Source organism: Canis lupus, chromosome 15 (genome assembly GCF_048164855.1).
Source record: "Canis lupus baileyi chromosome 15, mCanLup2.hap1, whole genome shotgun sequence".
Lineage (NCBI taxonomy): Eukaryota > Metazoa > Chordata > Mammalia > Carnivora > Canidae > Canis > Canis lupus.
The window spans coordinates 7821341-7844296 of record NC_132852.1 but is presented as its reverse complement, the minus strand read 5'-3'; the positions used below and the strand labels follow the sequence as shown (position 1 = coordinate 7844296).

At 35.8% G+C, this 22956-nt stretch overlaps 1 protein-coding gene across 8 annotated transcripts in view; it reads right to left on the bottom strand.

Moving 5' to 3' along the window:
• WDR17 (WD repeat domain 17) overlaps positions 1 to 22956 on the bottom strand; it is a 117452-nt gene that overhangs the window by 41439 nt on the left and 53057 nt on the right. For all 8 annotated transcript variants that reach the window (XR_012007416.1, XM_072775847.1, XM_072775846.1 and 5 more), the window contains 9 exons: positions 21246 to 21497; positions 18874 to 18996; positions 15779 to 15963; positions 13342 to 13510; positions 10447 to 10538; positions 8164 to 8246; positions 6171 to 6257; positions 2326 to 2490; positions 13 to 215 (listed from right to left, as the gene is read on the bottom strand). Coding sequence is in view for 7 of the 8 variants with exons in the window: in XM_072775847.1 (XP_072631948.1) it covers positions 13 to 215; positions 2326 to 2490; positions 6171 to 6257; positions 8164 to 8246; positions 10447 to 10538; positions 13342 to 13510; positions 15779 to 15963; positions 18874 to 18996; positions 21246 to 21497 (1359 nt within the window). In the remaining variant the exon portion in view is untranslated. The remainder of the gene's footprint in view (positions 1 to 12; positions 216 to 2325; positions 2491 to 6170; positions 6258 to 8163; positions 8247 to 10446; positions 10539 to 13341; positions 13511 to 15778; positions 15964 to 18873; positions 18997 to 21245; positions 21498 to 22956) is intronic.

Below are 22956 nucleotides of genomic sequence, written 5' to 3'. Positions count from 1 at the left end.
AAAACACTTTACCATATACATCTGCACCATGATCATAAACAGTATCCAAACAAGTTCCTTCTCGAGTGTCCCATACTTTTATAGTGTAGTCCCAGCTGCCAGACACGAGGAGATATGGAATCTCAGTATTCCACATTAATCCCCTCACAGGTGCAGTGTGGCCACTAAGAATGTTTATGCAAGCATCTTGAGTGTAATCCCAGATTCGAACAGAACTGAAAACAGAATATTATGTATATTATGTATAAAATACCATTCAGGTTATAATTTGTCTAAAGTATGGACACATTCTTAGTGGCGCACAACAATGATTTCTCAGTATATCCAAAGGGCATTTTAAGATTCATGATACGTTACGATTCTTTTCTTTATAGCAGATGAAAATGAACAATTAACTATGCCAGAGCTAGCCTATTTCAATAGATTTTCCCCCTACTTTAACTGGTCCTTTACAACTGATAATAAATCTATTATTTCACAATTTATTTACTTAAAAGGTTCTTTCTTAAAGTGAAATAGAGAAGGCCAAGAAATTACTAATAATAGGGATACAATAATTTAATGATACACATTATTTGTAAATCATGAAAACATAGCATGCGTGATGATGGGTATTATTTGAATAATCAATTCATCTTTATGTTCTTATCAAAGAGTAAATCATTCCTTCATGTTTTGGTCAATAAAATAAGTTGGTTAGTAGGTGTAAAATCACTCTAAAATCAAGTACAAAACTTAAATATAAATGGATTCATGATATTACTTGAATCTACCAATTGTACAAAGTACAAATGCTACTGAAATAATAATTTGAACTCAAAATCAATTTAAGGCCTCCAAATGCCAACTTCGCCTGAACAATTCATAATAATTTTTAGTTGCAGATTTATATCAATCTTACAATGCCAAAATATTAATACTTCAAAGGTTATATTATGAAAGAGATACATTATATATATATTTAATTTCTTTAAGGCATATTTATTTATGCCTTCTATAAAGATTTCCTTCTTTTTCTTTTCCCTTACGCAGCACAGGACAATATATCCAGGCATATCACAACCTAATTTTGTGCTAATTCCTGTTAGCCTTGAAGTTATTTTGGTTGATATCATACTTTCATAATGTTAAAGTGACATGTATCAAAATACTTTAATGTTATCATAAGGGGCGTTCACAGGTGTTCTTGCTTTATGACATAATTTAGATTAGGCAAACATCAGGCTAACATCATAATTATATTTTATAGTCAAACATAAGAAAAGCATTATATACCCCATTGTACATAAGCATATTTAAAGGTGCTAGGCAGCATGTTATTACCTATATAGTCATATTAAGGAACTAATAAACAGAATTTACAAAAGATTTTCAAGTTTCATCCTCATAATTAAGTAAAATGTTTGCTATCTTTTTGACAAATATTTCTTAGACAATGGCTGAATATCATACTTTTTTTTTTTCATGTAGCAATAGAATTCAGATACTGAAGTCCATGTTAACAGAGAACAATCTCATAAGTCAACTCATTCACTTGGACATGATAACCTTACTGTATTTTTTCCAGTGATAACCCACAGAAATCTGACCATTGCTTTTCTTAGGAAATTTGGATGGATGCCAAAGTTTCAAGATGAAAACAGTCAATTATTCAATATTAAACTTCTGGCTACTGTATACTATGATTTCTATCTGCATAAAGTAAGATTTCTCTTATCTAAATTTATCTCATATTCAAATACGGACCAAACTGTATTATGCAAAATCTATCCTGTTTGAATATAAAATATAGACAAGATTTCAGGAACTTTTTCACAAAACCAGAAAAAAAAAAAGGTTAAATCACTCTCATTTCTAAATAAATTCTCTTCATGCTAAAATATGATCATCTTATTTCCTATTCTTAATGAAAAGAGAGTAGGACTGTTTTCCATATTAAATATCAGGACATTACTAAAAATAAACTCTTCTCTATATTTTACAGAGATTTGTTCATTTCAGGGTTTTTTTTTTCCCCTTTCCAAACCGATCCTTTTGAAATTTTTGTTTCTCTTAACTCTGTTGCTAATAAGACAGAAATAAGCATCCATAGTAAGCAAAACGAGGAAATAGAAATCATGAATAAGATGATAATATAAGCATGGCAAGATTTAATTTACTATGGTTAAATGTAATTAGGTAACTGTTAATTGCCTGTACATCTTTGTTATGTACATACTTAAAATCTTTCCATCCCTAAGTTGGATCATATAAATATATGCATTTCTAGAAGATTATAAGCTTATGATTTTAAGGACTAAAAATTAGAATCCAAAAAATACATACCCATCATCAGAACCACTGCAAAGTATGCCCTCGCTCAGAGGAGACCATTTAACGTGGAACACTTTTGCAGTGTGCCCACTAAATACTTTCAGTGGTTGATCAGAGCTGGTGGCTACATAATAGACACGAACATTTTTATCTTCACAGCCAGTAGCTATCATGTCTCTGAAATATCGTCAATGGCACAGTAAAACATGAAAAAAATGATATTTGTTACTGATAATTTTAAAATATACCCAGTTCTAATTTCTAAAACTAAAATTTTTTGCTTCCTTAATGAAGTTAGACCTAAAACACGTAAGTAAAAACCATTATTCTCAGAAACTGCCCTAGTGCAAAGTTTTTTTTATCTTCTCTTTTAATCAGTTGCATTTTTAAGTTTTCAATCTTAGATCAGAGGTAATGGAATTCCTATTTCTATAAGTTCTTTTTTTTAAATGTCCAGATTCAAAACTTCTTGAATATTTCTCACATCTTTATATTTCATACCGTAGGTCTTAACAAGGGTCTCCAATGGTGAGTAACTGAGATCTGCTTCCTCACTGGTAAGCAAATTATTAATCACTACATGCCCTGACCACTGGTAAATTTTTTCTGTGGCATGAATACAAATAGCAGTGCTTCCCCTGAAGGATGCTGGAACGTCTGCCCACAGACCAGGGTTGTCCCATCTGACAGAAAGTCACAGTCCTGGTTTCCCCATTGTCTTTGGTGGCTGCACCAGTTTGAGACACTTTAACTCTATGTTCCAACCAAGGATCTTCTGTAAATATGCATGGATATGATCTTTTAATGATCTTTGTCTGTTATACTCAAGAAAATGAGAGTAAATTAAGCAACCATGTATATCCATCTGTATATTCATCTACAACCCAAGTGGTCATACATGGAACACTGTTCCAAATGGACTTGGGAGGAGTAGAGTGGGCCTGTGGGTATCAGGGGGCAACAGTGTCCCTGAGGAATGTTAACAACCATACAAACAGGCTCCATGCTCCAAACAGAAGTTACACTTTGGATACAACTGTTCTCACAACCTTCCTCAAACTTCAAATTGTTGATTTCTGCCAAGTGGGTTGTAGTAATTGCATTTATTTAAGGCCACATGCATAAATACACCGGTTTGCAACCTGGCCTGCCAATCTGTAAATGTGCATATTACATCTAAGTCCCACTGATAAATGGGCCAGTTTCTACATGTGGGAAAACATTCTTTGCATATTACAAATATTTACATGTACACGAGTATGTTTTTGCATACGTGTATATGGATACATGATATAAAATCTTAACAAATTATAAACATTCAAGGAATGCATGTACAGCTATCCAAATTATAAATTCAGAGATATATTATGCAGTCAAATGCTCTACCCCTGAGCTATACCCCCTCACAGATATATTATGAATAAATGTTTACAAGTTCAAAATATTTTTCACGTTATCTCCTAAAGGGCTACATAAAATAATGGATACTGCTATTAGAATATTTTTAAAATGCTTTTAAAAATAAAAATGAAATTTATTAGGTACACTTGGTAGTAAGCATAAAAGTTAACTATAAAGGACTTTTTTAAAAAACAACAAAACAAATTAATGTCTAGTTTTTATTTCAACTCATCAAATGCTTAACCCATAAAACAGAAAAATAAGAATGCGGAACTGTTCTGTTGGTCAGATACAAGATGACTTCTATCTATTGTGTATTGAAGAAATAATTTTTAAACATCTACTTTGCTCTAGGCACAATGAGGGTTAGCAGCACAGTGTTTTGCTAAGAATATACTGCTAAAAATAGATAACTCAGTTGCTGATCTCAAGGAGATAACATTTTAGAGGGTGAGACAGCCAACTTCTTACTAAAATTGTGGTTTTTAAGATTATATGTATTTATTACTCATGTGGTCAATATTTATGCACTCTTCCAATATCCATCTTATATTTCCTCTGTCTCCTCCCTGGTAACCATCAGTTTGTTCTTTATAGCTAAGTTTGTTTCTTGGTTTGCCTTGCTCCCTCTCTTTTAGCAAAATAGCATTTTGCTATTTTGCTTAGCATTATACTCTCTAGCTCCATCCATGTTGAATATTCCATTGTATTTATATATACACACCACATCTCACCACCCAATCATTTTAACTATATTTGTTCTTCCAACCCATGAGCATGGAATGCCTTTCCATTTCTTTATGTTCAATTTCTTGCATTAGAGTTTTATAGTTTTCAGAGTACAGGTCTTTCACCTCTTTGGTTAATTTTATTACTAGACATTTTTTTGTTTTTGGTGGAATTATAAATGGGACTGTTTTCTTAATTTCACTTTCTGAAGCTTAATTATCAGTGCATAGAAGTGCAAGATTTCTGTACCATGATTCTGTATCCTGCAACTTTACTGAATTCATTTATCAGTTCTAGTAGCTTTTTGGTGGAGTCCTTAGGATTTTCTATATAGAGGATCATGTCATTTGCATATAGTGAGGGTTTTACTTCTTCCTTGCTGATCTGGATGCCTTTTATTTCATTATGCTGTCCCTGCTGTAGCCAGGACTTCCAGTAACATGCTGAATAAAAGTGGTGAGAGTGGACATCCTTGTCTTGTTCCTGACCTTACAGGAAAAGTTCTAAGTTTTTCACCACTGAGTATGATGTTGGCTGTGGGTTATTCCTATGAGGCCTTTGTTACAGCAAGATATGTTCCATATAGATGTACTTTGCAGAGGGACTTCCCTGTTGGGCTCCTAAGATTTTGCATTTTATCCTACAATCACTGTAAGCAATGGAATGGTACACTCAGATCTGGTTGTTAAATTCTCTGACTTCAACATAGAGAAGGTTAGGTGGGAGATAAGGAAGTAGTGACAAAGAATGTGAATCCTAGAATCGATTTAGAAGTCTTTTGACGAAGTCCAAAAGCAAAGTATTACTGGTTTATGGCAGGGGAGGGGAGTGGTTGGAAAAGAATAACTAGATAGATGATATCACAGGAACTGATAGCCGACTGGAAACAGAAATTGGGGGGATGATAAGGTATAAAAGAGGCCAAGGATTTTGGCTTCAGCAGCTCTGTTGTGAACATTATCAGGCCACTGAGATGGGGAATCCGGCAAGGAGGAGCTGGAGCTGGGCATGAGCTCACTTTGCATAAAACCTCTGTGTTAGAAGTTCTTCTCTATTTACTGAAAGACATCCTTTTGTATGTGATTTGACTCAGAATACAAATATGATAAGGTTTTAATATTTTAGTATGTATATTTTCCACTTGCAAGACAGAAAAGCATCATTTCTCGTTATTTTCACAGTATCTCAAGAAAGTGAATTTTTTAAGTATAATTTATATACCATACAGAGAAGTTTGAAATGTAAGATTCTTGGAAGTGTAGTGACTTAAAGGATCAATTTCAGTGAAGGCTTGACTTGGATTAATTTTTAAATCTGAGCTGATTTTTACATGGTAAATACTAGGCTCGAAAGCAAGGATGACCTTTCAAAACTATGCACATAAGTTCTATATTTTAGGAAATCATCCATTCCCAAGGCATTAGCATTATTGGGCAGCAATAGAAAGTCATGGTGGACGACTGGAGAGATTCCTAAAAGGGTTTAGGGAAAGGACTGCACTTCCATGGTAGAAGCCACATGCAGATTGGACTTAATTTCCATTTTTTATTAGTTAGTTCTATGTTTCTTCCTAAAGCATCAGCTAACATGAACAATCAATTACAAGGCTAGACAGCAAGAACTCTCCTAAAGAGAGTGATGAGCATTACCTCTGGGAATAACATTAAATTTCACACTTATTTAAAATCTCAGAAGTTATTGTTTATCTTGGGGAAAAAAATTCTTACTTATTGTTTTGGCTCCAATCACAACCGAACACAGCAGCTGGATGTTTGTATTTGTGTAGCACTTTACCATCAACTGTTCGAATAATACTGAAATTAAGTATAGTATGTTAATAGAAAAAACAACATTCTAAACATTATTCATAAAAACAAAGCCAGAACTGAATAATTCGAACATAAATATTTTAGGATAGAGACCTTATCTTCAAAGCACAGGGAACATTTAAAAGTACTGAGTAAATGATATTACCAACTATAAGTTAAGTATATTTACATCAGATAGTACTAATTATGGCCATCCACTTAAATTAATTTGAATGTGATAAATTTTGATTTAGAAACTATTTCTAACAGAACACTTTTAGTTGAGGAAAAACATAGTTTAACACATATATTTTAAAACAATGATATAACTAATATGCATTCAATTTTCAGCTTCAAAATTCTGCAGTTCAAAATTTATATTTCAAACAATTCATTTATAAGTGCTGGTTGCACATACTATTACACCAAGTCCAAGACATGTAAGTTGTAACATTGTTGTGCATATTCTAAGTGATAAAACTAGACATTTGGAGGAACCTCTCTCCCCCAAAGGATCTATTTTAGCTACAAAATTAAAGAAACTCTAATACCCGACTATACCATTTCCATAACACAAGGACTATTGGTTCCATTAAAGAAAAGATGAAGCTGTGTGTAAATTAATGCATTAGAGGGTTTTAAGTCTTTAGAAAAGACCCTCTAAAATATTAGGCCGATGAAAACTTTTGAGGCTACTGGGGAGTGGTAGTGACCTATGCTTACAAATGTGTAGTCATCACGTGTGGTATTTATCAAACCAGTGGGGTCCTCAAAGTACATGGTAAAGCTAATGGGGTATCGCATTAACAAAAAACTCTGAGACACATCTTTTGTATTTTGGTATTTATCGATTAATAAATTTCTTTTCAGGAAAAAAAAATCACTAATATGGCTATTTCCGAAAATTTCAACTTCCTGTGAAGATCTCTGGTTTCCATAACAACTACCTTTTTCATTGAAATTAAAATGTGAGGATGAGAAAATTGGGCTGGGTATTGCAAAACCTAACAGGAGACCATCTTTACTATATTCTCAACAACTACGCATGTCTATACCCCCTGTGAAAGATGGCCATACCTATAGCTACACAATAGCATCATCTTGATAAAAATATTTGTTTAACTCAAAGACAATTCTTTCCCTTACATATATTCCTTGGAAACCTACTTTTGCCTGGTACTTAACAGAATTAAGAAAGCACTTGTTTCTGAAATACCAGGTCAGAGATGTTAGTCACCTTCCAAAAAAAGGCATTTCCCACAGTCATTACTTTATCCCTTCTTATAAAGGCTTCTCATACTTTTTTTAATAATAGCACCTACAAAAGGTGAGCAAGTTTATTTTTCTAAAAAAAGATTTATTTATGTGGGAGAGACATAGAGAGCACAAGTGGGGAAGAGGGGCAGAGGGAGAAGCAGACTCCCCACTGAGCAACCAAGCAGGGAGCCCGATGGTGGGGCTCGATCCCAGGACCCTGAGATCATGACCTGAGCCAAAGGCAGATGCTTAATCCATAAACAAGTTTCTAGAGCACTTGGTATCTCCTGAATCACCTGTAAAACTGAAATAACACTCCCCCAAAAGTGTGGTGAGGACAATTTAGACTCTTAGTGAAAAGTTCCTAAAGTTTCTTTGAGGCAATTCACACACAGTGTTTTACTTATAACTCGGGTAGTATTTTGTTTAGAAAGACATTACTGGTTTATTTATTTTAAGTATCACTGCACACTTATTTATTACTGATAGAGCAGTATGGCACATGCCCATATGGGCTTACCTGTATCTAGGACAGTCGGTAGAAGCTGTACAGGTGGAACCTCATTGACTACTTTGATGTATGTGCTAACAGGACACAACTGGTATTATCTAATGTATCTTTTACAAGCAGTACAACTTCATACATAGTACTTACCAGAAACCATCACCACTGCAGGTGGCTATTCTTTTGGAATCTTTATGACTCCAGGCAACGCAGAATATTCCATTTTTTCCATGCTTCAAAAAATGCAAAATACCTATCAATAAAAAATAATTCACCCCTTTTTTCTCTTATTTATTTACTTCTTCTAGTATTGCTTTTCTGTTAGGAACTTACTCTACATGCTGACAGAGGTATTATTGTCAACAGCAGAAAGCTGAATATATACTTTAAAAATGTAGAAAGCTATCACGCTTAAAAAATAAAACCCCGTGTTAAGAAATCAATTAAGTGGCCCTATTTCTGTTTTTGGAGATGCTAGTAGAGAGCCAGAACTGCCTCCTCAGCCATCTATTGATTAAAGCTCTGCTTAGTGCCTTTTCCAGAAGTGCCAGTGTGGAGACGAAGACAGGGATCTACCGGCTTCCCAACCTAGTGCCACCACAGCTACAGTGTACGAAATAATGCAAGCAATCGTTATTACTGGTCGTTCTTCTAAATTTCAAAGTTTTATTTTTATAAAAACAAAGGAGAAATAGTTAAGATTTTCCCTGTAACAAATCACTCTATACTGACCTGTTCCTCTGCATTCTCGGGCTGGGGAAGGGGAAGGGATAGTTACGAAGGGATAGTTACGACCAGTATGATGAGGATTTGTAAAACCACAAGGAATATATTATACATGGGAATGTCATTCGTCAACTAGGACATGGGTGAGTAAAGGTTGCAATCAATCTATTTTCAGCTTTTATTTAACTTTATATAGTAGTTTAATTGTGGCTGCTGCTAAGGAGAGACTAAATTAACATTTTATCTGGAGTTTTAGGGTGACCTTACTAAAGTGGTCTCCAGTTGCTGTTTTTTCCTCTTTGGGGGGTGGTGAAGGTAGGTAGCTGTATAAAGACTGGTATGAAGTGGAGGCAGTCTCTATACTCATGTAACTGAAGGAGTGGAGGCCCCCCCATCCATCAGCTTTACCCCAGGAAAAGGGCACCTAGGGCTTCTCAGACCCTGCATTTCCTTCTGTGAGACATACGTAATTCAGTTAACTCAAGCTAGCACTGCCCGACATCTATTATCCTAGGTTTAAGCACTTCTGTATCAGCCTCAACTAAGTTCCCGAAAGCTGGGAAGACAGGCATGGGTGTGAGACACCCCTGATGCCAGGGTGCAGTGCCGATGGGCAGATATTGAGGTCACAGAGGCCACGGTGTAGATGTGATGCCTCAGGACAGCATCTTTGATTTTAGGTCAAAAGTTTCTTTCTCAGATTCATTTCTTCTTTGCTTTTTACAGGACTATTATGGGATAAGTGCTGTTCTTGATGGGAGGGCAAAGGGCAGGTTGGGGGGCACTGCTGAATTTATTGTTCTGTAGAGAAAGGGAGGGACGTAACTGTATACAGTCCTTTGTCAACGCTTCCTCTGAGAGGCAACACTGTTTACTGGTGGTTGTAAAGGTCCCCTAATGCTCTGCATCTGGGACAGTGCTGTAGTGTCCCCTAAAAGATCACAGCTGCTTGATCCTCAGAGAAAGATCAGGCTTTTGTATAAGTCTTTCAAAGTTTCAAATATAAGGCATTTTCAAATAAGTTATATATTCAATAAACTTCAACAGTAATCATTGGATATGAATGAAATTTCAAAACAGTGAGAGGTCCTTTCCTATTTCCCTTGATTCACATGCAACATATTATCATGAGATCACATGCGGTGTCCAAATATTAGTGGAACTCCGTAAAAGAGGGGATGACAGTTTCACTCCAGGCAGAAGTAAGTACAATCTGTGACACTACGAGCAGGAAGGGGGGAGGTATTAGTGCTTGTCCTGGAATAACAGAATTCAAGAGGAGGACAGAAATCCAGGAAATTCTAGAATCCAACTTCACCATCTTACAGGCGAAGAATCAGGTTCAAGACATTAGATGATTCTCGCTATGTTTAAAGCTAATTGTTAACAGAATTTAGACTGTAATTCAGAACTTGTCCTGAGTTTAGTCTTTTTACAAATATTGAATATTTGCCCAGATAATTTTGTGGAGGATGATTCAGAATTCCTTTGAATCTCAAATGCAACTTTAGGTGAATTTTTATATCTTAGACCCAACTACATTTTTCAGAGTTCATTTTAACATGTATATGTTCACTTGGATTTTTTTTTTCCAGCAACAGAACATAATGTCGACCTGGTGATTATTAAATTAAGACAGAAAAGCATTTACAAAAATGAGGTGGTATAAGACATTGTACTACTCAGGTAGCAATAAATACACCTTACCTCATTGAATCGTTGCACCATTTTGCCCCTTTTAATATCCCAAATAAAAGCACCATTTCGGGAAGTTGCTCCAGCAATGCAATTTAAATCACCTTGGGAAACAATTTGTTAGACATTATGTGGAATGTTTGCCACAGATATAATTCTCTTTTTTTTAAAGATTTATTTATTTATTTATGATAGAGAGAGAGAGAGAGAGAGAGAGAGAGAGAGGCAGAGACACAGGAGAAGGAAGAAGCAGGCTCCATGCCAGGAGCCTGACGTGGGACTCGATCCCGGGACTCCAGGATCGTGCCCTGGGCCAAAGGCAGGCAGGCGCTAAACTGGAGCCACCCAGGGATCCCCTGATATAATTCTTTTCAAAACGTAATTTTTGAAAATGTAAGACTTGCAATTTGCAAAGTAATTCTTTTTGAGTTTTTCTTTTGCAATGAAAATTATCAAATGTATGCAAATAGAAAGAGAATGGTATGAAGAATCTATCGCACAGCTTCAACAATTCTCAAAATATTGTCAGTCTTGTTTTGTCCCTCCTGGGTCTCTTTGGAGCATATCTCTGACATTCTATCATTTCATCAATAAATACCTCAGTACAGATGTCTAAAATACTCATTCATTAACATGACCAACCTATCACAATCATAAATACCAAAATTTTCAATAATTCCTCAATACTATCCCCTTTCCAGTCAGTATTTACATTTTTCTTTACATTACATCTAGTAAGTTTTTTTTCTTTTTGGTTGGGAAAGCATTTCTGTAAGCAAAACACATGAAAAAATTCAATTTTTTTTAAACCAAAAACATAAAGAATGTTCTTTGTTTTTAAGAAATAAAAAAATCTGTGAAAATCAAACTGCTACTAAGTTAGTAGATTATCTAGTATTTAAATATTTTTTGCAAGGCAGTCAAAGAAGAGGATTTCTCCATTAAAAGAAAGGAATGGTGGTCCCATGCTAGTTAGGAATAACACATGGCGGAAATACTTTGTGATAAATGATTATAAAGCTAAAAAAATAAGTCCTTACCATATTTCTAGTATTTTCACTCTGCTCCCCTTTTTGGGTCCTCAAATTATTAAGGAGAAGTTTCCAAATTAATTTATACTTTTCTTTTCTTGTGGGAGCTACTCTAAAATCACACAAGTTATGCAATCCTCCATCCTCGACCCTACTTCCATCCTTATCAACCTTCATTAATCCTTTATATTTTAACCATATTAACTAAAAGTAGTCACTGCTTTTTTAATTTTCAAAAAATTAAAGAATGGCCATTTTCTAACATTTTTACTTTCTTGAGGCCGAGTCTCCATGTAGAGAGTGAAATGATGCTTTAAGTAAGATGGGAGCTCGTGTGTGATGAATTAGAACAATGGTTTTTATGGTTGCAACTTCCTTTTAAGTTTTAGGTTGGAGACTTATGTAACATCTTCTAGGAGGAAGACTGTCTACCTAGGAGCTGCCCTAGCACTGTGTCACTGCCCTGCTGGCCAGGACCCTGCTGCACAGGAGTGGAGGCCACTGCCTGGCAGCCCAGGCTGGAAGATCAAATTGATAGCCGTTCAGACCTGACTCCACCACCAGTCACTATGCTCGTCGTCTTGGATCGGTTATTCAACCTCTTGGACCCTCAACCCTCCTTAATAAATGTTAGTAATCCCACAACAGAAAACAGGGATGACTATGAAGAAGGCAGCAGACCTTCTTAGGCAGAGATCTAATTCGTTTTTTGCCTCCCTTCTTAACTGGTGAAGTAACTTTATGTTTCAATCAGCCTTGTGTCCATATGGCACTAAGGATGTTTTGCTTAAAGGAATGATTACCATCATGAAGAGTTGGAAGTAAACCTTTTTTCTGGATCTTTTTTCCGTCATGCAATTTGAGGGATAAATAAAACAGCAGTACATTCTCAGCCTTTTTGGTATCACAGATCTTTCTGAAAATCTGAGTCCTATGATAATCTTTGACAGATAGAGGCATATATATATATATATATATATATATATATATATATATATATATTAAAACTTTTAGCATAAAATCCGAGATTCCCAGAATCTCTGAAGACATCTAAAACCAGACAGCCCAAAAATTCATGGCTAAACTCCCTGTGTATAAGAAGATATTCTAAAAAATGAGCTATATCGTGGTTATATGTGAGTTTTAAATTAATATGTTACCACTAGGACAAATAAGAAAAGTATTCTATATACTTTATAAAATGAAAAATTCATTTGGGGGTGCAAAATGATATAGGGAAATAATATTTTGAAAAAAATGTCAGAGATAGGTTTCAAGGGCATCTCTTCTTTTCTTTATGTCCGGGAAGGTATAAAAATAGCCTTTTTTTTTTTTTCAGAGATCAAACAAAAGACCCTATCTGGCATAAAAGTTCTTCAATATTACAGAGGTGGAATTTATATACAATTACATGGTGGAAGTTGAACTGTGATTTATGTATAATCATTCATATTTACAAACAGATGGATCAGGGAAAGATATGTATGATAATTTGTTTTATTATTTCTTTATTTTCATGTATTTGATTCACATGAAGATTTTAAGGAAAACTTTTGTCACATAAAATGTGTTATACCTCTAAAGGCATAGCTATACAAATGCAGCTAAAATTAGATGGGTCAGGATCATCTCTATTGATTGTGGTTTTTCTATATGATTATGTCATATAGAAAGGCCCAGAAATCAAAGTACCTTGTGCAAGGGGCAGTTTATTTGAAAATCCCACAAAAACTGAGCCAATATATGGGTTGGTACTAATTGGCCTCTACAGTCATCTGGAGCAAGGTGGCAATGTGAGAAGAATATAAATCAAATGAAAATAAAAGTTGGGAAAGTCATTTAATTATATTCTTGATTTTAATAAAATACTTCTTACCTGGAGCCCATGAAAGGGAGTAAATGACCCCTTCGTTCCCCGGGGAGGTGTATACTGCTGTTAATGTGTTTATGTCCCAGACTTTTATAGTGCCGTCAAATGAAGCTGTCGCTAAAAGATTGGGATCATCAGGTTTGAATTTGCAGTCAAAGATAGTTTCTACATGTCCCTAGGAATGCAGCACACAGAAGTCACAACTACTGAGGGAAATTTATGTTATTAATAAACAAACCACAATGTATATAGTCAAGTTGACATATGTACTACAGTTTATAAGTATTTGTGTAATAATATATAACATACACAATTATCTTAGCACAGAATTGGAATCACCATCGTGGCTGAACATTCTCTGTGCTGACCTAGATTTTATTCAACCACAATGCCTCTAATCCCAACTAAATACAAAGATGTTCAAAAAAGTGTCATTTGTCAACCTTAAGAATGCAAAACACATCTTTTTTTTTAAGACTTTAAATTTTACTTATTTATTTGAGAGAGAGAGAGAGAGCACAAGCTGGGGGGAGAGGGGCAGAAGGAGAGGGAGAAGCAGACTCCTCCCGCTGAGCAGGAAGCCCTAGTGGGACTGCACCCCAGGAGCCTGGGATCACATTCTAAGCCAAAGACAGGTGCTTCACTGATTGAGCCACCCAGGCACCCCAAAACTGTTTCTTATCATATGTGAGATACCATGCTAGAAATATATAAAGCAATTAACTATTACTAGTTATTATTTTATTCTAGAAGTATAATAAAAAACAAAATGAAACTGAAACTATAGATCCTTACATGCAAATATCCTCTTTTTTTTATATATCAATGACATACTCCAAAAGAACTTCATCATTTTGGCAGAAATAAGAAGAATCCAGCATAGCCTTGATTTTTCATTAGTCTCATTCAAAATTTTCTAACAACTTTACTCTTTGAATGTTGTAAGGAAAAATATCACTCTCTTCTGACTGGCAGGCATTATTTTTTAAAAGATTTTAATCTACTCATCAATGAGACACACACACACACAGAGAGAAGCAGAAATACAGGCAGAGGGAGACGCAGGCTCCATGCAGGGAGCCCGATGCAGGACTCGATCCTGGGACACCAGGACCATGCCCTGGGCCAAAGGCAGGTGCGAAACCGGTGAGCCACCCAGGGATCCCCTGGCAGGCATTTTTAAAGTGAAAAAAAAAAAAAGACTGAAATAATTTATAATCGAGGAAAATTTTAGTTTTTATAGACTATAAAATAACATAGTTTAATATAGTTTAATACGAAGATATACACTCAACAGAAAGCCCACTGAACTTAGATCGCATAACCACTCCTTTGCTAATGTTGTTTTTTACAAATTTAAACATTTTCTTATTTTTTCTCCCTTCAATTTCATAAATTTTTTGGAAAGTAAATGGTACCTTAAAGTATAGAAAGAGTTTACCACACTGGAAAAATATTTTACATGGCAAGAAGACTAAAAAATCTAGAGAATATCTGCAAAAGGAATATATATAAAAATAAGCTACACACATATATATTATTATATATAAGGGTGATTAAAGCTCTAGATTCCTTTTCTAAAATTTTCTACGGTGGAAAAAAACAACATTTAAAAGTTTCTTGAATGTCTAGCTGAATCTAATGCAAACCTGTAGAAAATAAAAAAGCGTTTTTATGCACTCTGAAATAGGGAGACTTAAAGCTGATTCTTGACAAATATTAATTACAGTACAATATACATTATTACATGCCTCCATTGGTTCACAGATTCATTAATTCAACAAAACTGATTAAACTCTTGCTATGTGTCAAGCACTATTTTAGATGCCTGGCACCAAGGTAAAGTACCTTTATCCACAGCACAGAACCAAACCAGTCATGAACGTGAGTCCTGTATTATATTTTATATGGAGGCTTAATGATCAGAAGAACAAAAATTTATAGAATCACAGAATCGTGTTGCTTTGGTAATAGCAACAAATCTTAGAAAACACTGAATCTGACCCTTTGTTCATTTCACAGACATGAGCAACAAAGCTTGCAGTAACTGGCAGAGATGGGCTTGTCCTTCCTCCTGAAAGAATATTTCTCATTTTGCTTCTAAAATATAGTACAGCAAATGTAATTTTCCAATACTATATGAAAGATCAACAGGGTGTACACAAAAATGGGAAGACTACCAACCATGCAGAGTAATCGTGATAAGCTAAAGAAAAACATTAATATTTAAAGAAGTTTAACATTTAAAATTCAAAGAACTGTCATAGTTTTGTCATCCATCATTCCATACATAGTCTAAAATGTTTCAGCGAACCAAGATAAGGTCCTAACATAGAATTCTTTACAAAAGTAACTTTAACAATCTTGATATGTAAGTAAAAGTAAACTTCATGAACTAACACATAAGTGTTGTGTATAAAAGAAGGAAAGACCAGAGACATACCAAGTCCCTAAGAAAATCCCATTTCTTGGCTCCCATGTCATAAAGTCCAACTCCACCATCCAAGAAACAGCACACCGCATGCCCAGGAGGAAGAGAGAATGCCTGATTCTGTGTCAGAGTCGGGGGTGGAACTGCTTCACTTGTTGAGGACGTATGATGATTTTTAGTTGGAGACTGGGTTGAAACTAAAGAAGAAGAAAATACACAGGTAAATATTTACAGCAACAGGTTCCCATAAGCTGGAATGAAGCCACAGGGCTTAATTTATAAAGATTTCCCTTTATTTTCTTTTACCCAGAATTTCTCAGTGAACCGTTAGGCAACAATCACATTTTCTGCCAGAGAAGTACTTCCTCAGCACTGCCAAAAATTATACAGATGTAAATGTAAAAGTGGACGCTATTGTGAAGAGGTGTATAAACATGCAGGTGGAGGAAACTGGATGAAAATTAGTGAGGAACCACAATATGTTGTGAATATTTGGTTTCTTATGGCCCCATAAATTAAAGCACAGCATGATTACTTTCTAATTAGAATCTTCTTTCAAAATGCTGATTAATGGCTTACTTCCCCCTACACACACAAACATGCATAACAATGTCTTTATTTTAAAGCTAATAACTCTCTTCCACTAATTTCCAATCTAATGAAAATAATTATTTTTAAGGCTCCTTATAATTCACTGTAATTTAGCACCCAAATTCAGAATCACAACTGCCTGACATACATTTGCATCTCAATTTTTCTTTCTTCTTCCTTGGGTTTTTTTTTTCACTGTTTATTCACTTCCATTTCTCAACTTTAAATTTTATAAATGTCTCTTATGTATATCCTTTGTCTTGTATTTTATCTTCAAGAAGTTTTTCCTTAAAACATGAATATTCTCCTTGCAAACATAATTCAAAATAATGATGCTGCTGGAAATGATCAGACCAATCTATATTTTTTAGACCAATCTATATTAATTACATAGTGAAATACAGATAAATATTTCCCAGTAAATTCTATTTTTAATCCAAATATGATATTCCTTATTGCATTCATTTGGATAACAGTCGTTTCTCAGACTCTGAGAATGACAGCAAGTCCAAATTAGCATAAACTACTAATAACAAATGAGGCATTTGGTTCAATAAAATACTGCTGATGGTTTCATTAGAATTAATATGTTCATTGGGTGGTTTTTCTAATATTTTAATTTATTGACAATGTGGTTAGTGTTGACACCTTTTATGCACCTATGTATCTGTAAGTTATATTTTTAAAGAATTTGGTGAGTATGTCTACAACTAAAAATTTTCATTTTCACATTAATTTTTATTCCACACTTTGTTACTTTAAAAAATTGGGGGGGGGGGGGGACAAGATGTCTAACAATAGGCCTGAAAAGATATGCTTAATAATGACAAGATTGGTATATGCTTCTTCATATTTTTGGTTTTTTCTCTAATGGGCAGGGGCTACTCTTATAACAAGAAAAAAAAAAAAGAAAAAAAATGAAAGAAGAGAATCTGTAATATTTCAGTCATCCCGTGATAGCAACCAAGAGAAGAAAACAAAAAACTTTAAAAATGTACAGGATGCATAAACAATATGCTGGCTTCCAGCATATTACTTCTCTGTCCCTAAGGTTTCTATACCCTCTAGTTCCCAGGAATCAGAAGTGTTGGACTCCACAGAAAAACTTAAAAAAATTTTTAAAGATTTTATTTTATTCATTCATGAGAGACACAGAGAGAAGAGAAACAGAGAGAGAGAGAGAGAGAGAGAGAAAGAAAGAGAGGCAGAGACACAGGCAGAGGGAGAAGCAGGCTCCATGCAGGGAGCCCGATGTGGGACTCAATCCCGGGTCTCCAGGATCACAGCCTGGGCCGAGGGTGGCGCTAAACCGCTGGGCCACGGGGGCTGCCCAAAAAACTTAAATTTGTAAAGTCTGGAGGTTCAAGCACAGATTGTCCCCTATTTTCCATTACCCACTATATTTGCTACTAAATTTGCAACCAAAATAACATTACTTTGAATAGCCCCTTGGTGTATGTAGGTTATACATTCTCTCACACACACACACACACACAATGGAATATTACTCAGCCATAAGAAGAATGAAATCTTGCCAACTTGTGATGAGCACTGGGTGTTGCAGTAAGTGATGAATCACTGAATTCTACTCCTAAAACCAATATTGCACTGTATATTAACTAACTAGAAATTAAACAAAAACTTAAAAAGAAAAAAAAACAGATTCTAGATGATTAAAAAAAATGAATAGCTCTTGCTAATTATTTAGTATATTATAAAGACAACAGTAGTAAGGAGGAGTCAGTAACTCTCGACTGCTCAATCACTACATCCCCTTCCCCGTGTTCTTCTCTGACCCACACAAAGATGAAAGCACTACCAGGCACACACAGTCATCAGGCCTGGCTTACTTGGAAGTCAATCCCTTTTCTCTCATGTTTAAGAAAAATTCAAATTCTAAACCTCTCCCCAAATTCCAGAGTTTTGCCTTAATAGCCTAAGTGCCTTTTGTTATTTTTTCTTAATTAGAGAAGCAATAAAAGGTAACTGGAAAAAAAAGTACACAAAAATAAAGAAAGAATATCCAAAATAGCAACTACTAATCCAGTGACATCTGGTATTCAAACATGGAATATGTGTTCCAGATCCTATATTTCAAATATTTAGGTTATTTCAACTTTATTATAAACCCTACAGTGTAAGAGCCACACTTAAAACATTAAGTCTCCTTGTTCAGACTAATTTTATATGATCCATTACTCTTGATATTTCTTGTTTTCACCAATATCATTTCCTCATTTTCCCCATGTAGATAATTTGAGATTATCTTAATATTCTCATTTATTAGCATTTTAAAAATGTACCTTGGCTCTAAATATTTTCAACTTAGTAACATTAGCTATTGGGTGGCCTTGATGGTTCTTTTAGTATATATATATTGTCAAAGGCCATTTTTTTTTTAAATCTGCTTTTCAATGGCATATAGTACTTGGCATTTGTATCATTCTATCATTCATCTTATTTGATAGTAGTAAGTTTGACATTGAAAAATATTAAATTTTGATATTTTTACTTACACTTTTTTCTTGGAGGAGAATTAAGTACATGTAAGCAATGAAACCCTGTTTTCTTTAATTTAAAATTCTCAATAGGCGTTGTTTTTGAAACATTCCAAACACGCAAAACACCCACTTGAGAATCTAGTCAAATCAAGAAAAAAGAGTTAACTAATTTTACTTGAAACATAAAATGCCCATACATAAAAGTAGTAACAAAAACGTCAACTTACAAGATTTTTAGCACCACTTATCGGCATTCTTCAAACAATATTATGCAGTAACACAAAGAAACAGATGAAATGCTATTCATCCTTTAAATTTTTGGCTTATTTTGCTTTTTTCTGTTCTGAATCCTTTCCTGTGGTGAAAAACTGCCTGCTTTGGCAGCTTCCTACAAAGGTCATTATCAGACTTTGATCCCCCCAAAACACCCCACTGACACACTTGCTCTAGGAAAGCCAGCTACAAAAATTTTCTACACATAATATTAAATGATACGTTGTCTTTGACAGGTCTGTAAACTGCTTCCTTGCAACCAAGACTGCCAAATGTACCAAAAGACCAATTAGACAGCTCTCTCACTTCCAGAAAATCCCTCCTATCATATATAACCTGCTTTGGAAAACATTTGGGCAGTTCCTCAAATAATTAAACAGTCACCATCTGACTGAGCAACTGTACTCAACAGAAGAAAGACATGTCCACACAAAAACCTGTGCATCAATGTTGTCACAGCATTAAAGTAGAAATGGGTCAATGTCTGTCAACTGATGAATGGATGAACAAAATCGGTCACGTCCACACAATGGAGTATCGTTCGTCCGTAAAAAGGAATGAAGGACGTACACTACAATGTGGATGAACCAGAGAAGCCAGACACATGTACTGAACGATCCATTTCTATGAAGTGTCCAGACAAGGTGAATTCCCAGAGACAGAAGGTAGGTTAGTAGTTTATACACACACACACGTGCACTTGGGGCCACAGAGAGGGGTTCATGAAGAGTGATGGCCACCAGCAAGAGTCTATGGGGGCATGAGAAAACGTCCACAGGGCGGTGGCGGTAACGGTCGTACATCATTGTGATGACACATCACTGAACTGCACGCTTCAAAATGCTGAGTTTTATGGCATGTGAATTTTAACTCAGGAATTAATGACAACATATTTAAAATATTCATGTCTATCATTAATCATGTCCTACGGAACGAAAGGCAGTTATGATGTGTAAGTAAGACTCCATCTACTTCCACGCATAATAAATATAAGTGTTCAAAGAAGTAAAGAATTTCTTTAAGACAGTTCCAAGGATAAAAACTCTCTTATTTCACATTGCGCAAATATGGGAAATAGTTATAAAGTAGCTGAAAGTACTCAGTCTTTCAGAGGCCTCTCTCTTGGATCCTAGGAAAACAGGAGAAGGGAAGTCACCTGGGTGGCTCAGTTGGTGAAGCCTCTGCCTTGAGCTCAGGACATGATCCTGGGGTCCCCAAGTCAGGCTCCCTGTTCAATGGGGAGCTGGCTTCTCCTTCTGCCTCTCTCTCCACTTGTGCTCTCTGTCTCTCTCAAATAAATAAATAAATAAAATCTTAAAAAAAAAAACAGTAGAAGGAGTTAATTCCTAATTATTAGCTTAAATGTCCTCATCTTCCTATCCCGTCACTTCTTAGCTTTACTAATTCTTTCAGGACTCGGGAAATCATAAAGGAACTTCCTTTCAAGCCATAATGATAAACTGCATTTTCATTTCCAACTTAGGTTGAAAGTACCGTGTCTACCTAGGTACCCATGGTCACTGACTGTCCAAATTATCAGTGAGGCTCACGGAGCTCCCATCTACATCAACTGTCATTCTAGTCAATACTTCTACTGTCATCTTTCCATTCCCGAAACTGAATTGTCTTTGTCTTCTATACACAAACACAAAAACATGAGCACGTGTGTGCACATACAGAATACGTTCCAATTTATTACTGGAAACCTGGAAAACTGGGCCTTATTTTCACTTTTTAAAAATATTTTATTTATTTGAGAGAGAGAGAGAGAGAGAGAGAAATCACAAGCCGGGACGGTGGCAGAGGCAGAGGGAGAAGCAGACGCCCCGTGGAGCAGGGAGCATCATGTGGGACTTGATCCTAGGACCCTGAGACCTGGACCCGAGCCGAAGGTAGACGCTTAACCAACTGAGCCACCCAGGCACTCCATTAATTTCATTTCTATTTGCACTATGTTAATGACATACAGTAAACTAGGCATTTACTATAACAAATGATAATACTGGGATATTAATACATTTTACACAAAAGTAACCAATAAAAGAGTAGAATTTCCCTGACTCACACAGAGAATACACATATATTTAAAACTCTGGGGAACAGGGTCAACTTACCCCCAGTTACAAACATCCCAGGAGCACTGGGAACCCAGGCTAAGCACTGAACAGAAGCTGCTGCACTGGGAAAATTAAACGTCGTTATGCAATAAAGGGATTCTGAATCTAGCAGGCGAATTCCAAAATGCAAATTAGCCACCAGGAGATAATCTGTGGACAGTGGGTCCCATTCCAGGGCTGTCACTGGATCCTCTTCATCTGTCCCTTCAAGAGATTCAGGTCTCAGAACATGCTTCTGACTTTTATTACCTATTAAGACATAAAGAAAAAGATCTTAAACAAAACACTCAAAAGAAAAGCCACAACTGAGATGCTATTACTTTCCTCTCGGCACACCAGTGGCCTCTCAGAGTACGGGGACACAGATCTGGCATTTCTGTGCAGAGGTCATCATCAACACATGGGTGCAGGGGGACGAGAGGAAGGTCAGACTGAACTGCTGGGTTTGGCAATCTCTAGTGCCCTGACTGTTCCTCCTATTTGTTACTGAAATCCCAAGGGAAAAGACAGATTAAACAACACCCATGATCTTGTCATCAACTGTGATTTCCAGTGAGTGATGGCAGTGCAGGCACGGGAAGTGCTTACCAAAAGGAACACCCTGCTGTGATTAAAAGCACACATCTGCAGCCCACCGCCTGGGTGCAAAGCGTCCTTCCACCACCGACTGGCTCTGCTTTCCCAGACAAGACATGGAACCTCTGTGGGCCGCTCAGTGTTTTATTTGTATAATGGAGAACGTGACAGTACTTAGCTCGTGGAGTTTTGTACAAGATTAAGTGAGTTAGTCACTCCAAGTGCTAAGAACAGTGGGGCCTGTTACAAGCAACATATCAATATTGACTGTCACCCCTTCCTCACGCATCACAGCAGGTGTCATAACCATAACTCACTCCTGACAACCAGTACAAATACGGCAGCCAGAAAAACAGGGACATAAAACATGCAGAATTAAATGAAGCAAAGGACTATCAAGCAATCCTCTTGTTTCTTCCAAATTTAGACATGAGTAGCAATGGGGTAAAAGTGCTTCTGCAGTTACCCCAGGCGGGGCTCCAATTAGGAGCTAAGTACTGTCACTTGCCAATCACGACAAGTCAGAAAGAGAGAGAGGGAGAGAGAGAGAGAGAGAGAAAAGATTAACCTACGCTGTACTAAAGCTATGTCTTAATGTTTAGGTATTTGCATGTGCCAGTTAATATCAATGGTTTATGAAAAATACTCCAACATCTGAAAAAATAAATAAAAACAAGTGACACAAATGTGGGGAAATATGCGATGCAAATTGCTATAATACCTAAATCATGTTGCCCGAAAGCCCCATACCTAATCAAATGATTATGAATTATAGTCACTGTTTTCTATTCTAGTACCAACATTTTTCTTATAAAAATATAGAAAACTAGGGGCACGTGGGTGCCTCAGCGGTTGAGCATCTGTCTTTGGCTCAGGGCATGATCCTAGGGTCCTGGGATCAAGTCCCATATCAGACTCACCCCAGGGAGCCTGCTTCTTCCTCTGCCTGTGTCTCTGCCTCTTTCTGTCTCTCATGAATAAATAAAATCTTTAAAAAAAAAACCTAAATCTATAAAATTTTAGTCAGCCATAATAGTTGATAATACTTTCATTATTTTATATATTTATTTTGTTATTATTTATGTTCTATTTTATTATACAAATATCAGGGAACTTGTGTTGTCATATAGGG